Raw genomic sequence first — 18064 nt, forward strand, 5'->3', positions numbered from 1 at the left:
GCTCCTGATGATCAAACACCTGTAGCCCCAGACCCATGAACTCTGGAGGACAATGAAAAGCCTGTATCTTCTGGTGACAGCCTTTGCTATGCAAGCGAGAGTGAAAGGTAAGAAGAATTCGTGATGATTACACTCTACTTTTAGGGGTAGCGAAATTTCGAAAGTCTAGCAAAAAATTCGCAAAGTCTCGGAATCTTGTTGTTTTTACGCAAGTCTCGTTTTTTATTTTCAAAATTTTAGGGGTCTCGCAGCCTCGTTTTTTTTTCTACCATGGTTTCGGGTTTTCCCTTCATTTTTCGAGTCTCGAGTTTTCAGCCTTTCCGCTCTTAACAGAAACCTTAGTTGTAATAAGATTGTATTGTAACTTTATTTTGTCATTCGTTTCAACTAATGTTGATGACATATTTCACCGCCGATCCTAGATACTAATCCTAGATACTAAACAAGTAAAATCAGCTAGAATCTATGGAAAGGCATTATAATCATGGTTTTTAATTTTTTTACAGCAACTTCTGTAATTTGTGTGCCTGATAGCTGTATGGCTTTGGGTAAAGAAAGAGCCTACAAAATTATACAATGCTATACAAAAATACTATTCAATGCTATTCAATGCTATTTAATGATATTCAAAGCTATTCTTATTTTTTACTTGTCACACCCTACACCCTTATTTCGAATTATATCTCAAACCATAATATAACTTCAATATTTTCTTATGTAGAAACATTCTTAATAGTTTAATGAATGCCCTCCTTTATAAAATTTGGAAAACTATTTTGCAACCTTTAAGATATACAGGTTTACTACTCTGCACGACTGCACAACAAATAACAATCAATTATTCCATTCGGCAATTTTCGATCAACCACATTTCAGCAACCCACCTTTACCCTGACCTTTAATATCGTATTTAAATTTAAATAGTCTAGAAAACTAATTCAGAAATAACCCAAAAAGTGTTGAAACTCTTGATAGAAACGTGTTATGTGCTATGCACCTGTATTTCTTAACTTATTAGTATAAATATAACTTGCAATTTAGATAATATTAATTTCGTTCTTTCATCCATTCAGGCCTGACATTCATTCTATGCATTCAAAGAGTGAAATACATCAACTTGACGAAAGTCTCTCGTCTGATATCTAAGTTAGAAATACCTCATCGACAGTTACACCTATTTCAAATACTTATTGGCTATATACCCGACAGTCGGGGAAGGTCCTCAATGGACTAAATGCCCGACAGTTTTCATTTTTTTTCAAACAACCATGTAAATTGTCGACCTAGTAAGTTCAAAGTATTTTATATTTGTTGAGAAAGGGCAAACAAATCTGAATTAAGTTTTGTTGTCGATGTTTTGCGTCGTCCATGTACAGTATAGAATCGTAATTTTAGTGGCACTTTGGAATTTTCTACATAAAATGCTGCTAAATGTCGGCAGTTCTCAATTTACGAAAATATTATAGTAAATTGTCGACCTTAGCATATTGTAGAAAATTCCAGTACCACTAAATTGATTTAGTGTACATAGTCAACAGAAAACGTTTTATACCAATAACAAATCCCAATTCAGATTTGCTAGCCCTTTCTAAAGAAATATGGAATACTTTAAACTCACCTTTCCCGGGGCATATAGCCACTGGGTTAAAATAAGGCTGCACTCGGAGAATCTGGAAATCGTAACCCGCAGTGCTTCATGGGTATCAAGTTGGTTTCAAAAGCTGTAGAATTCTTGTTCATGTTCTTATGAACATTCACATAGCTTTCTGATACAAGGATTCAGCCGTTTATACGCTACCCATGAACCAACGCGGGTTACGACACATAGATTCTCAAGTGCAACCTTTTTTATAAATAGGTGTATATCGGGAAGAGTTTATATAACGATTTTTTTCTATATAGCGATTCAACTTTTCTGTCCCTTGCCTTAAATCAAGGTTCAACTGAAGATATATTGTACTTCACACGAAAATCAAGCATAACGTAGTTGTGTTTCTCCGCAGCTATTTGTCCTGGCTATTTCAGGAAAGAATTAAGTGGCGCCATACGCAACTTCACTCTCTCAGGCCCAGGACCACTCGTCTACTCTACTGTCACGCAAAGCGAGGGCGCGTGCGAGTTCGCGTGTCACGTCCATTCTGAATGCTGGATGATTAACTACTGTCTCGGATCGAAGAGATGCGAGCTGCTTGCTGGCAACTCAGCCGGGTATTCGCCTGTCTCATCCGAAAACTGCATGTTTAAGGCAAAAAAGGTATCTGTTATTTCCTTATTTGCTTTTACATAAGAATTTCGCCTCTTGATTTGTATTGTTTAGGTCGGGTGGGAAACACCCTTTGGGAATTTCTAAAATACCAGAAGACCCTAGAAGGGATAGCCAATTGGTACAATATGTGTCTCATTATATTTCAACCGAATGAGGAGAACATGGATCAATCATACAATAATCAATTATTAAATGTTATCGAAGTAGTGTGATCTGGCATCGCTGTAGTTCATTTATAACTACCGTTCGGTCCAAGTCGGTCTTGGAACTGCCAACTGCCATTCGCCATTTGCACTAATAACCTTCTTTTTAATCAAGGTGTATACCCCGCAGGATGCAGTTATATATATGCATATATGTATGCACTAATTAAAGTAAAACACAAGTTAGCTCCCCACTAGGAAAGAACAGGTGTGATATAAGTACTCTGAGTGCGCCTATATATAGCCTGAGATTGGTTATTTATAGGATGCAAACTCGAAGGGATGGGGTCGAACAACTTATACAAATTGCCAGGTGCAGGCTATTACCGCACTTAATCAATTTTTGCATGAGCTCACGCCAAAATCCGTTTGTTAAGCTCATTTTAATAAGAATAAAGCATAGTCAATGATTAAAAAAAATAAAATAAACAAAGTTTAAAGTACATAAAAAATAGCGCTCTCTAATGTTGAACATCCCCGTCACGTGATCGCGAACGTGCACAAACCAAGCATACACAAGTATAGTACAAAAACACATTTGGACGAAATTTATGAATACGCGCATTGGGGCACAAATCGTTTATTAATTTATTTGAAACTTTGATATTTTTATTCACTCTCTTTTAATTTTTGTCTTTATTTAGGGGTTTCATTTAGGCCCGGCGGCCGGCGGTACCGACAGCTATATTTTCTGAGCGGCGGCTACTTTAAAAAAAAAGTCTGTCAATGTTTTATTTGAACTAATAAACTTCCCCCCTACTTTCAATTAAATTTCCACTGCCTTCTCGGAAACGTAATGAAACCCCTGTTATTACTTTGCATGTTTTATCGCCCGCCTTTATATCCTGAGCTCTACAGCCCTTGTACAGCCATATGTTTTTTTGTAAAAGTACCGAGCGAGTAGATCTCAGTAAGCTTACACAGCAAGCATGATAACATCGGTTCGAATCTGCATCAATACTGAGGAGTTTTCAAGAGATTTGAAATGATCGAGAAGCAAAGAGCTGTATCACCCATAAATGTAATAACACCCATAAATGTTATAACAACCATAAATGTAATAACACGTCACCCATAAATGTTATAACAACCATAAATGTAATATCAGGTCGCCCATAAATGTTATAACAACCATAAATGTAAGAACACATCGCCCATAAATGTCATAAACCATGTTAACCATAAATGTAAGAACACGCCGCATAAATGTTATAACTTATAATTTTGACTTATAGGAACAACATTAGACAACCAAACTTGGCAGATGTCATGTAGGTGTCAAGGGGGTGCAACAATATGTCAACTGAGCATGACGTCTTTGATGATGTCACTAAAAACGGCAATACTCATATCTTATCATAGAAACATCATAAGGCGGTCTAACTTGGCAGATGTGATGAAGGTGTGAAAACTTGTAATGTACACTCGCACCTAGCAACCACGTGATAGGGCCAAAAAACAAAAAAAGACTTCTCCGGGTTTTGTGGCCATGCCCCCTCTATTAATTATGAATACAACTTGCATATGTATTCTTTCCTTTTTTCCGATTAGACTGTTATGATAAGTATACGAATTTTCAAAAGGAATGCTCTTCTCTTGATTCTGGATAAAAATTATTTACTATTTCTAATTTAATATATTTCTGATCGCATTCCAGGGACGGCGTAGGTAACCATAGCAACACAAAGCTTTTTTTAAATACTGCAGGTTATCCTTACTTCCATTCTAGCGAACAGCCTAACCCGTCATCGGATTCTTTAAAGTGAGACATACTTAGCAAAGCGCTTTATCCTTTTAGGCGAGGCATTTATTCGAGGGAGACACTTATTCAAACAATTACGGGTTTTAATTTTTTTTAAGATCATATTCTTCCTTTCCCTGTTTAGTGTGATCTGTCCCCGTGTGTAAATGGTGGGACGTGCTTCATGATTGGTGCGAACATAAACTGCGCATGTACTGAACAATTCGCCGGCCCGTACTGTTCTGTACCATGTAAGTAAAAATGTAGATCATCACACGAATAGCAACATAAACATAAAGGCATGCGTGGTGACGAGTGATGAGCTCAGGCCCGTACCCTGGGGGGGGGGGGGGGGGGGGTGAAGGGGGAATACTGCAAAGGCATAAAGAAATCCCTTTTTGTTCTTTCGGAGGTGGTTAGTTTTTATCAGAGAACTCCCTCCCTCCCCCCCCCCCCCCCCCCCGGAAAAATAAGGTGATCTTTCTCGGATTTCGGTTCCCTCCAAGAAAAATCCTGGGTACGGGCCTGGAGTTCATACGGAATGCCCGATTACAGTCTCGCGGAAATAATCAAAAGATAAAAATCATGTTTATCAATGACCTTAGAATCCGTAAACACCTATTTTAACTTACGTTGAAGTGGAGAATACATGTGTCGAAGCCCTCAGTGCTCCATGGGTATCAAATAAATTACCAAACAAACACAAATAAAAACATACTGTATACAGGTCTGTAAACCAGTGGAAACCAGTAACATTCTTGTTTATGTGCCTGTGAACATCAATTCAGAGATCGCGATTAAGTGCGTCTCTATATTTAGTGGCCAGGAGAGACGCTCGAGGCTCTGGAACCAGGGTACACTGCGGGCTACGACACATGGATTCTAAACTGAACCTTATTTGAAAAATGTGTATCGTTAGCAAGAAAATACGTCGCTTTGTTGCACCTCTTTTGTGTTATTTTTCTAAGCACAATCGTGCAAGTGCCCCTTATTAAAGAAATTTAAATTGTATTTTTTTTTTTACAAAATAACCATCATACTTTGTCAATATGATTATTGATTACAAATATTTTGGAAAATATGTGACCCGGTATTGTGCAGAAATGGTGACCTTTTTTCTCCTTGAATGTTATTGAATCTTCCTTTTCGCCGCCCCTCGTATGTTTATTGTTTACAATTTAACGAATTGGGATTCCTGTGGCGAGTTGAACCGGAAGCCAAAAAGTGGAGAGGGGGACAAATTCCCTTTAATTCTTGATCACGCCACATAAAGCCCGAAATCAGTATTTTCCCAATAAAAACACTCGAGACGCGTGCGGAGGAGGCTATATCACTATAAAATTGTCAAAAAAGGTCATCGCATTGATTCCCTAGGACACATATACTTTTAATTCTTTTTGCGTTGATACTATACAAGAGATTCTCTAAAATACGCCCACCTACTTTTCACGTTATATCGTTTAAATGGTTTCACACTGAAATTCTCCTACCCTATTCGAATTGTGCATATAAAAGCGGAGCCTTATCTATATTTTCTTTTTATATTTAATTCAGTGGTTATGGAAGTGGCCAGTAACCCGGTCTGTTTCGAAGCTAAAGATGGCAAATACGGTGTGATCCTGGCGCCCAGGGAAGGCCAGATTCGAGGATTCCGGTTCGTGCACATATCAGGCGGAGTCTGCTGGTACTCCTGCCCGGCTAAGGAAGGGTTTTGGGGGGGGACGTTTTTTGGAAATGACGACATTGAAGTACACATAACGGACAACAAATCGAGCATTCCTGTAATCTACCCTCCGAGTGGTGTGGCTATAGATTTTAGCTTTGGGCAGTACTCGTATAAACTCGAAGGCGTCACCAATATGGACCCCGTACTGGAGCTTGTTCTAACAAGCCCCATGGCAGTTACCGCTAGACAAGAGTTTCAGATGTGGTTCGGCCAAGATCTGTTTCACCGGAGCTGGGGGGGTGACAACTCTGGGAAAAGCTGCTCAACCGCCTATTTGCTTTATCATCCATGAAAATGTAACCGGAAAAGGGCCACAGCTAGTTGAAGAGGAAGCTCATTCCTGTAGAGACATGGAAGACAATGGTGTCTACCCAATAGGCCTTTTGCAACTAAACAGTCACGTGGTTGTTCTTTTTCTTAGAGCAAATCTACAAAAAAAATCAACTGACCATGACTGGAGAGCAAACATACGAAAAGTATTATTTAGAAAAGTATCAGTAACAATAGTTATCACAGTTGCACATACCAAACATTGTCTGATACACATTGTCAAAAAAATCAATGCCAAATTATTTATTTCTCTATAGAATTGCAATATATAAATTTCTGTTATCTATTACAAGTTGTATATAAGCCTTCACACATAATGGATCTATTCCTGTTCTTCGACATCCTTGGAGACACAGAGGTAACAGTTGGATAAAGATAGGCGAGGAAGAACAGAGAAAAGTATACCCACATATCAGAATTTTTGTTCGACCTCACTCCCCTATCTTTAACCCACTGAAATGTCCTTGTGATGATATTTGTCAAGTCAGTATCAATGTGTTGATCTATTAACATTAATTCACCTCTATTTCAGCTTTAAAGTCTATCACCATTTTTCATATCTATTTAAATTGGTGTATTGCCATTTGATATCAAACCACTCCTAGTTTAGTTTAGTCAACTCTCTTGTTGGGGGACACCCTATAAAAATAGTGCCCAATTTAAAAGATTTAAATGTGATTTTGTCCAAAGTTGCACTTTAAAAGTGGCCACTAACAGTGTTCAATATCACATCAACAGTAACAGAGTATCAAATACACATAAACAACTACACAATAAACATGTGATTGAGGCTTACTGTGATTTAAAGATTAAAGATAGAAGACACACTGTACTCATTTTTTGACAGTCTCTTATACCCTAACAGTTCTTGCAGTATTTAGCAATCAGTTCCTGGATATGGAATCTGAGCCGTTTTACCTCAGTGACAGTAGCCTCATGAGGACTTTTCTGGAATAGCAAAGGTATGGCTCCAAGAAGAAGCAAAGCAAGTGCTTGTACCACAGGTTGTCCTGCACTGAGCTCATTGAGTGACATCACAAACGAAAATATTGCCAGCAAGTACAAAAACTCTGATGCAACTTTGAGAATTTTTGCAAAAATTACTCTTTTGAATGGCAGTAGCAGGTTGGATGCAGAAATAAACAGATCAAGGGGGATGCTTGGTATATCATATTCTTCATAATGAATGAGTATAAATGCTGACGACTTTGTACTCTTTTGCAAAGAAGAGGCTGAAGGTTTTCTCTCTAGTGGTATCGGTACGCTGAACGTTTCCTTGATGCTCGCTTCTACTTTAATCTCAGAATCATGTCTCTCACATTCCTCAAACAAAGCATTTTGCAGTCGCTTAAACTGTGCAAAGTAGCCGGTAGCTGACCTCCAGACATAAAACAAGCAGCATAAGGAAATCACCACATATGGGATGTAGACCTCAATATAGAAAATAATTCCCATAATAGTAAATCCAATTACAATTCCAAGAAAAACTACATTGAAACTAAGGGTAAGAATAAGCATAAAATATGATGCTTCAACACATATACAAAAAATAATAAACAGAATATAAAGTACAGGAAGAGAAAGAAGCTTCACTGTTGTCAGTGACAACAATGAATAATTGCTCTAACGCAACCGTTTACAGCAAATTAATAATTAAGATGATATACAATTGACTGGGATAGTAGAAAGATATAAAGGAGATCTCTGCTCCTGATGATCAAACACCTGTAGCCCCAGACCCATGAACTCTGGAGGACAATGAAAAGCCTGTATCTTCTGGTGACAGCCTTTGCTATGCAAGCGAGAGTGAAAGGTAAGAAGAATTCGTGATGATTACACTCTACTTTTAGCGGTAGCGAAATTTCGAAAGTCTAGCAAAAAATTCGCAAAGTCTCGGAATCTTGTTGTTTTTACGCAAGTCTCGTTTTTTATTTTCAAAATTTTAGGGGTCTCGCAGCCTCGTTTTTTTTTCTACCATGGTTTCGGGTTTTCCCTTCATTTTTCGAGTCTCGAGTTTTCAGCCTTTCCGCTCTTAACAGAAACCTTAGTTGTAATAAGATTGTATTGTAACTTTATTTTGTCATTCGTTTCAACTAATGTTGATGACATATTTCACCGCCGGTGATCCTACATACTAATCCCTCAGATACTAAACAAGTAAAATCAGCTAGAATCTATGGAAAGGCATTATAATCAATTTTTTTAATTTTTTACAGCAACTTCTGTAATTTGTGTGCCTGATGGCTGTATGGCTTTGGGTAAAGAAAGAGCCTACAAAATTATACAATGCTATACAAAAATACTATTCAATGCTATTCAATGCTATTTAATGATATTCAAAGCTATTCTTATTTTTTACTTGTCACACCCTACACCCTTATTTCGAATTATATCTCAAACCATAATATAACTTCAATATTTTCTTATGTAGAAACATTCTTAATAGTTTAATGAATGCCCTCCTTTATAAAATTTGGAAAACTATTTTGCAACCTTTAAGATATACAGGTTTACTACTCTGCACGACTGCACAACAAATAACAATCAATTATTCCATTCGGCAATTTTCGATCAACCACATTTCAGCAACCCACCTTTACCCTGACCTTTAATATCGTATTTAAATTTAAATAGTCTAGAAAACTAATTCAGAAATAACCCAAAAAGTGTTGAAACTCTTGATAGAAACGTGTTATGTGCTATGCACCTGTATTTCTTAACTTATTAGTATAAATATAACTTGCAATTTAGATAATATTAATTTCGTTCTTTCATCCATTCAGGCCTGACATTCATTCTATGCATTCAAAGAGTGAAATACATCAACTTGACGAAAGTCTCTCGTCTGATATCTAAGTTAGAAATACCTCATCGACAGTTACACCTATTTCAAATACTTATTGGCTATATACCCGACAGTCGGGGAAGGTCCTCAATGGACTAAATGCCCGACAGTTTTCATTTTTTTTCAAACAACCATGTAAATTGTCGACCTAGTAAGTTCAAAGTATTTTATATTTGTTGAGAAAGGGCAAACAAATCTGAATTAAGTTTTGTTGTCGATGTTTTGCGTCGTCCATGTACAGTATAGAATCGTAATTTTAGTGGCACTTTGGAATTTTCTACATAAAATGCTGCTAAATGTCGGCAGTTCTCAATTTACGAAAATATTATAGTAAATTGTCGACCTTAACATATTGTAGAAAATTCCAGTACCACTAAATTGATTTAGTGTACATAGTCAACAGAAAACGTTTTATACCAATAACAAATCCCAATTCAGATTTGCTAGCCCTTTCTAAAGAAATATGGAATACTTTAAACTCACCTTTCCCGGGGCATATAGCCACTGGGTTTAAATAAGGCTGCACTCGGAGAATCTGGAAATCGTAACCCGCAGTGCTTCATGGGTATCAAGTTGGTTTCAAAAGCTGTAGAATTCTTGTTCATGTTCTTATGAACATTCACATAGCTTTCTGATACAAGGATTCAGCCGTTTATACGCTACCCATGAACCAACGCGGGTTACGACACATTGATTCTCAAGTACAACCTTTTTTATAAATAGGTGTATATCGGGAAGAGTTTATATAACGATTTTTTTCTATATAGCGATTCAACTTTTCTGTCCCCTGCCTTAAATCAAGGTTCAACTGAAGATATATTGTACTTCACACGAAAATCAAGCATAACGTAGTTGTGTTTCTCCGCAGCTAGTTGTCCTGGCTATTTCAGGAAAGAATTAAGTGGCGCCATACGCAACTTCACTCTCTCAGGCCCAGGACCACTCGTCTACTCTACTGTCACGCAAAGCGAGGGCGCGTGCGAGTTCGCGTGTCACATCCATTCTGAATGCTGGATGATTAACTACTGTCTCGGATCGAAGAGATGCGAGCTGCTTGCTGGCAACTTAGCCGGGTATTCGCCTGTCTCATCCGAAAACTGCATGTTTAAGGCAAAAAAGGTATCTGTTATTTCCTTATTTGCTTTTACATAAGAATTTCGCCTCTTGATTTGTATTGTTTAGGTCGGGTGGGAAACACCCTTTGGGAATTTCTAAAATACCCGAAGACCCTAGAAGGGATAGCCAATTGGTACAATATGTGTCTCATTATATTTCAACCGAATGAGGAGAACATGGATCAATCATACAATAATCAATTATTAAATGTTATCGAAGTAGTGTGATCTGGCATCGCTGTAGTTCATTTATAACTACCGTTCGGTCCAAGTCGGTCTTGGAACTGCCAACTGCCATTCGCCATTTGCACTAATAACCTTTTTTTTAATCAAGGTGTATACCCCGCAGGATGCAGTTATATATATGCATATATGTATGCACTAATTAAAGTAAAACACAAGTTAGCTCCCCACTAGGAAAGAACAGGTGTGATATAAGTACTCTGAGTGCGCCTATATATAGCCTGAGATTGGTTATTTATAGGATGCAAACTCGAAGGGATGGGGTCGAACAACTTATACAAATTGCCAGGTGCAGGCTATTACCGCACTTAATCAATTTTTGCATGAGCTCACGCCAAAATCCGTTTGTTAAGCTCATTTTGAAAAGAATAAAGCATAGTCAATGATTAAAAAAAATAAAATAAACAAAGTTTAAAGTACATAAAAAATAGCGCTCTTTAATGTTGAACATCCCCGTCACGTGATCGCGAACGTGCACAAATCAAGCATACACAGGTATAGTACAAAAACACATTTGGACGAAATTTATGAATACGCGCATTGGGGCACAAATCGTTTATTAATTTATTTGAAACTTTGATATTTTTATTCACTCTCTTTTAATTTTTGTCTTTATTTGGGGGTTTCATTTAGGCCCGGCGGCCGGCGGTACCGACAGCTATATTTTCTGAGCGGCGGCTACTTTAAAAAAAAAGTCTGTCAATGTTTTATTTGAACTAATAAACTTCCCCCCTACTTTCAATTAAATTTCCACTGCCTTCTCGGAAACGTAATGAAACCCCTGTTATTACTTTGCATGTTTTATCGCCCGCCTTTATATCCTGAGCTCTACAGCCCTTGTACAGCCATATGTTTTTTTGTAAAAGTACCGAGCGAGTAGATCTCAGTAAGCTTACACAGCAAGCATGATAACATCGGTTCGAATCTGCATCAATACTGAGGAGTTTTCAAGAGATTTGAAATGATCGAGAAGCAAAGAGCTGTATCACCCATAAATGTAATAACACCCATAAATGTTATAACAACCATAAATGTAATAACACGTCACCCATAAATGTTATAACAACCATAAATGTAATATCAGGTCGCCCATAAATGTTATAACAACCATAAATGTAAGAACACATCGCCCATAAATGTCATAAACCATGTTAACCATAAATGTAAGAACACGCCGCATAAATGTTATAACTTATAATTTTGACTTATAGGAACAACATTAGACAACCAAACTTGGCAGATGTCATGTAGGTGTCAATGGGGTGCAACAATATGTCAACTGGGCATGGCGTCATCGATGACGTCATTAAAAACGGCAATAATCATATCTCATCATAGAAATATCATAAGGCGGTCTAACTTGGCAGATGTCATGTAGGTGTCAAGGGGGGTGCAGCGATATGTCAACTGAGCATGACGTCTTTGATGATGTCACTAAAAACGGCAATACTCATATCTTATCATAGAAACATCATAAGGCGGTCTAACTTGGCAGATGTGATGAAGGTGTGAAAACTTGTAATGTACACTCGCACCTAGCAACCACGTGACAGGGCCAAAAACCTAAAAAAAGACTTCTCCGAGTTTTGTGGCCATGCCCTCTCTATTAATTATGAATACAACTTGCATATGTATTCTTTCCTTTTTTCCGATTAGACTGTTATGATAAGTATACGAATTTTCAAAAGGAATGCTCTTCTCTTGATTCTGGATAAAAATTATTTACTATTTCTAATTTAATATATTTCTGATCGCATTCCAGGGACGGCGTAGGTAACCATAGCAACACAAAGCTTTTTTTAAATACTGCAGGTTATCCTTACTTCCATTCTAGCGAACAGCCTAACCCGTCATCGGATTCTTTAAAGTGAGACATACTTAGCAAAGCGCTTTATCCTTTTAGGCGAGGCATTTATTCGAGGGAGACACTTATTCAAACAATTACGGGTTTTAATTTTTTTTAAGATCATATTCTTCCTTTCCCTGTTTAGTGTGATCTGTCCCCGTGTGTAAATGGTGGGACGTGCTTCATGATTGGTGCGAACATAAACTGCGCATGTACTGAACAATTCGCCGGCCCGTACTGTTCTGTACCATGTAAGTAAAAATGTAGATCATCACACGAATAGCAACATAAACATAAAGGCATGCGTGGTGATGAGTGATGAGCTCAGGCCCGTACCCTGGGGGAAGGGGGGGGGGGGGGGGTGCAGGGGGAATACTGCAAAGACATAAAGAAATCCCTTTTTGTTCTTTCGGAGGTGGTTAGTTTTTATCAGAGAACTCCCTCCCTCCCCCCCCCCCCCCCCCCCCCCGGAAAAATAAGGTGATCTTTCTCGGATTTCGGATCCCTCCAAGAAAAATCCTGGGTACGGGCCTGGAGTTCATACGGAATGCCCGATTACAGTCTCGCGGAAATAATCAAAAGATAAAAATCATGTTTATCAATGACCTTAGAATCCGTAAACACCTATTTTAACTTACGTTGCAGTGGAGAATACATGTGTCGAAGCCCTCAGTGCTCCATGGGTATCAAATAAATTACCAAACAAACACAAATAAAAACATACTGTATACAGGTCTGTAAACCAGTGGAAACCAGTAACATTCTTGTTTATGTGCCTGTGAACATCAATTCAGAGATCGCGATTAAGTGCGTCTCTATATTTAGTGGCCAGGAGAGACGCTCGAGGCTCTGGAACCAGGGTACACTGCGGGCTACGACACATGGATTCTAAACTGAACCTTATTTGAAAAATGTGTATCGTTAGCAAGAAAATACGTCGCTTTGTTGCACCTCTTTCGTGTTATTTTTCTAAGCACAATCGTGCAGGTGCCCCTTATTAAAGAAATTTAAATTGTATTTTTTTTTTTTTACAAAATAACCATCATGCTTTGTCAATATGATTATTGATTACAAATATTTTGGAAAATATGTGACCCGGTATTGTGCAGAAATGGTGACCTTTTTTCTCCTTGAATGTTATTGAATCTTCCTTTTCGCCGCCCCTCCGTATGTTTATTGTTTACAATTTAACAAATTGGGATTCCTGTGGCGAGTTGAACCGGAAGCCAAAAAGTGGAGAGGGGGACAAATTCCCTTTAATTCTTGATCACGCCACATAAAGCCCGAAATCAGTATTTTCCCAATAAAAACACTCGAGACGCGTGCGGAGGAGGCTATATCACTATAAAATTGTCAAGAAAGGTCATCGCATTGATTCCCTAGGACACATATACTTTTAATTCTTTTTGCGTTGATACTATACAAGAGATTCTCTAAAATACGCCCACCTACTTTTCACGTTATATCGTTTAAATGGTTTCACACGGAAATTCTCCTACCCAATTCGAATTGTGCATATAAAAGCGGAGTTTTATCTATATTTTCTTTTTATATTTAATTCAGTGGTTATGGAAGTGGCCAGTAACCCGGTCTGTTTCGAAGCTAAAGATGGCAAATACGGTGTGATCCTGGCGCCCAGGGAAGGCCAGATTCGAGGATTCCGGTTCGTGCACATATCAGGCGGAGTCTGCTGGGTCTTCTGCCCGGCTAAGGAAGGGTTTTGGGGGGGGACGTATTTGGGGAATGACGACATTGAAGTACACATAACGGACAACAAATCGAGCATTCCTGTAATCTACCCTCCGAGTGGTGTGGCTATAGATTCTAGTTCTGGGCAGTACTCGTATAAACTCGAAGGCGTCACCAATATGGACCCCGTACTGGAGCTTGTTCTAACAAGCCCCATGGCAGTTACCGCTAGACAAGAGTTTCAGATGTGGTTCGGCCAAGATCTGTTTCACCGGAGCTGGGGGGGTGACAACTCTGGGAAAAGCTGCTCAACCGCCTATTTGCTTTATCATCCATGAAAATGTAACCGGAAAAGGGCCACAGCTAGTTGAAGAGGAAGCTCATTCCTGTAGAGACATGGAAGACAATGGTGTCTACCCAATAGGCCTTTTGCAACTAAACAGTCACGTGGTTGTTCTTTTTCTTAGAGCAAATCTACAAAAAAAATCAACTGACCATGACTGGAGAGCAAACATACGTTTTTGCCTGACAAACCTAGAACACAGCAGTATTCTGCGCAATCATCCCTTTCAGTACACCCACGGTAAGATTAGCTGCAAAAGGCTTATTAAAAGAATGACAGAGGCTTAGCTCTTAAGAGAATGTTTTCGATCTGCGGCCATGCTGTACACACAGATGAATCAAAGACAGCGAGGGATACCACAGGATGCCCTTTTCCCTATTTAGAAAAGTATCAGTAACAATAGTTATCACAGTTGCACATACCAAACATTGTCTGATACACATTGTCAAAAAAATCAATGCCAAATTATTTATTTCTCTATAGAATTGCAATATATAAATTTCTGTTATCTATTACAAGTTGTATATAAGCCTTCACACATAATGGATCTATTCCTGTTCTTCGACATCCTTGGAGACACAGAGGTAACAGTTGGATAAAGATAGGCGAGGAAGAACAGAGAAAAGTATACCCACATATCAGAATTTTTGTTCGACCTCACTCCCCTATCTTTAACCCATTGAAATGTCCTTGTGATGATATTTGTCAAGTCAGTATCAATGTGTTGATCTATTAACATTAATTCACCTCTATTTCAGCTTTAAAGTCTATCACCATTTTTCATATCTATTTAAATTGGTGTATTGCCATTTGGTATCAAACCACTCCTAGTTTAGTTTAGTCAACTCTCTTGTTGGGGAACACCCTATAAAAATAGTGCCCAATTTAAAAGATTTAAATGTGATTTTGTCCAAAGTTGCACTTTGAAAGTGGCCACTAACAGTGTTCAATATCACATCAACAGAGTATCAAATACACATAAACAACAACACAATAAACATGTGATTAAGGCTTACTGTGATTTAAAGATTAAAGATAGAAGACACACTGTACTCATTTTTTGACAGTCTCTTATACCCTAACAGTTCTTGCAGTATTTAGCAATCAGTTCCTGGATATGGAATCTGAGCCGTTTTACCTCAGTGACAGTAGCCTCGTGAGGACTTTTCTGGAATAGCAAAGGTATGGCTCCAAGAAGAAGCAAAGCAAGTGCTTGTACCACAGGTTGTCCTGCACTGAACTCATCGAGTGACATCACAAACGAAAATATTGCCAGCAAGTACAAAAACTCTGATGCAACTTTGAGAATTTTTGCAAAAATTACTCTTTTGAATGGCAATAGCAGGTTGAATGCAGAAATAAACAGATCAAGGGGGATGCTTGGTATATCATATTCTTCATAATGAATGAGTATAAATGCTGACGACTTTGTACTCTTTTGCAAAGAAGAGGCTGAAGGTTTTCTCTCTAGTGGTATCGGTACGCTGAACGTTTCCTTGATGCTCGCTTCTACTTTAATCTCAGAATCATGTCTCTCACATTCCTCAAACAAAGCATTTTGCAGTCGCTTAAACTGTGCAAAGTAGCCGGTAGCTGACCTCCAGACATAAAACAAGCAGCATAAGGAAATCACCACATATGGGATGTAGACCTCAATATAGAAAATAATTCCCATAATAGTAAATCCAATTACAATTCCAAGAAAAACTACATTGAAACTAAGGGTAAGAATAAGCATAAAATATGATGCTTCAACACATATACAAAAAATAATAAACAGAATATAAAGTACAGGAAGAGAAAGAAGCTTTACAGCGACAGGGATAGACTCACAACATTTGCACTCTATCTCTACCCTAAACATCATTTTCCAGATGCGAAAAGCAACATAGGTGACAGGTAGCAGGTACACAATCAATGCTGCGATGGTGACAGCAAACCAGAAAGGAAAGAGCAGTATATAGAATACAGCTCTGAAGATATTTTGCCACATATTGGTGTTGTTGTTATGTTCATCTTCAGTTTTCTCGTCAAATGCCATATCATCACCTTCAGTGGAAGAGTTACAGAGTGCGAATAATGGATGTAGCAGGATGGAGAATGTGAACTTCCAAAATGCAAGGGTAATCAAGCAGTTAAGGTGGAACACCATGTTTTCATACATCAGCTGAAATCCACGCTTGTCCGAGGTTACAATTAGTTCTTCTGGCTTTTTGAATCCAAGAAAGCTTTTCTCATCCTTTCTCCCACACAACCTCCTTGCCAGCTCAGACAGTGTCTTTGGGATGGCAACAGCTATTGAGACTAGCAAAATGCAAAAGCAATAAAGCGTAAGGACAACAAACTTCCCTGTGGGCTCTAAAAGGGTTATAAAGGCATCTCCTACACCCTGTAACTGCTCAGTGATGCCAACTTCAGACTTCTTCAAAAACCAGTAGAGCAATGCTTGAAGGATTGGAAGGAAGCTTAGGACAATGACAAATAAACAACGGCAAAAACGTGACACAAATACTGACTCAGTCTGTTGTCTAATGACATCCAAGAATCCATCAGCCTTAGAAATCAGCAAAAGTCTATCATGTCTGTAGGTATTCTCAAATTCATCAAAAGAGGAGCTTGAAGAGCGATGCAACCCTCTTGTAGATCTTTTAGCATGCCCACTACGATGAAACTCTTTCGGAAGGTACTTGAATAGGAGTGGTGATAGAAGCCCAAACAGAAATGAGACTGCCCAAAGCAGCCCCAAACCAAATTCGACCCAACTGTTATTAGCTATATTAACGTCACAGATTACACGCCCTGCATGGCCTCTAAGGTGGCGGCAGCATACATAGCCAGAATCCTTGAAGGTTGACTTTAGTTTTTCAACTTTCAAACATACATCACCCTGTGCTTGGACCATATTCAATATTGCTTCTGCTGCTAGACTTTGTAGGCAGGTAGCTGAAACATTCGCATAGCATACAGATGGAAATGAAGTGATTGTCAAAGAAAGATCGTAGACATCGCGAGTGAGCATAGTGAGAGACAGAATATCAAAATCATACGGCAATGTTGCCAGGAATTTTCCGCGGCGGTTTCGAACCCAGGCCCATTTTTCTCTGAGTTGCATTGCAAAAGGGAAGATTTTGTTTGCTGAATTAGAATAGTGGTCTTTAACAGAGTTTTCAAGGGTGTCATTCGAGAGGGTCACGAACATAAATATAGCAAGTGCATCCGAATCGACGAGGTTCTGGAATCGCTCGATGTCTGTATCATTGAACACCAGTTTGCACGTGATATTATCACAGCTGGACCCTCCTCCATCTATAAAATCTCCAAATAGTCCTCCAGCTTGTGGAAGAGACTCCTGCGGTTTATTTGCATTCTTGTGGCCAGAGCTCAGTGGGTTGGATTCCACATCCTGGAAGAGTAAGCCGAAGTAGAGAGAAAGAAGTATCACAGACTTTGCGTTGGGGAAGAAAACTAGTACGCTTAGCGCCATCTTCTTCCGATCTTTGACCAAGACACCATCAGGCAAGTCACGTGCTCTTGTCACTCTCTAGGGATGGGTAAGGGGAAATCGCAATTAAAAAGAAATCACATGTGTCTTCATAGCTTTTAGTAAAAGTCTACGGTATCGAACAAGGACCCATACCACAGAATTATTGGGTGGTGTGAATTAAAGTCGAAGAAAAATTGTTCCTTGGTATTATTCTATCTTCGAACGGATTTTAC

The 18064-nt window shown here is 38.6% G+C and overlaps 3 protein-coding genes across 4 annotated transcripts; 2 read left to right on the forward strand and 1 right to left on the reverse strand.

The window, feature by feature from the left end:
- Positions 1-1989: 1989 nt before the first annotated feature.
- On the forward strand, positions 1990-7098 carry LOC116612331 (delta-like protein C). Its single transcript, XM_048724708.1, has 3 exons — positions 1990-2254; positions 4356-4461; positions 5765-7098. Exons 1-3 carry the CDS (start codon positions 2150-2152, stop codon positions 6226-6228), a joined length of 675 nt encoding a protein of 224 aa, XP_048580665.1. The 5' UTR covers positions 1990-2149; the 3' UTR covers positions 6229-7098.
- LOC5504617 lies at positions 7055-17973 on the reverse strand. 2 transcript variants are annotated; one of them, XM_048724706.1, is made up of 2 exons: positions 16106-17973; positions 7055-7804 (listed from the first exon to the last, which is right to left on the reverse strand). In XM_048724706.1, exons 1-2 carry the CDS (start codon positions 17829-17831, stop codon positions 7125-7127), a joined length of 2406 nt encoding a protein of 801 aa, XP_048580663.1. In that variant the 5' UTR covers positions 17832-17973; the 3' UTR covers positions 7055-7124. The 2 variants fall into 2 exon arrangements, with proteins under 2 accessions (XP_048580663.1, XP_032228826.2); XM_032372935.2 differs by lacking the exon at positions 7055-7804 and having other exon boundaries at positions 14802-17963.
- Positions 7639-15399, forward strand: LOC116612319. The gene is made up of 4 exons (XM_048724707.1): positions 7639-8079; positions 9980-10230; positions 12461-12566; positions 13879-15399. The coding sequence occupies exons 1-4, from the start codon at positions 8025-8027 to the stop codon at positions 14340-14342; spliced, it is 876 nt and encodes a 291-aa protein (XP_048580664.1). The 5' UTR covers positions 7639-8024; the 3' UTR covers positions 14343-15399.
- Positions 17974-18064: the final 91 nt, after the last annotated feature.

This window comes from Nematostella vectensis, chromosome 3 (genome assembly GCF_932526225.1).
Source record: "Nematostella vectensis chromosome 3, jaNemVect1.1, whole genome shotgun sequence".
Taxonomy (NCBI): Eukaryota; Metazoa; Cnidaria; class Anthozoa; order Actiniaria; family Edwardsiidae; genus Nematostella; species Nematostella vectensis.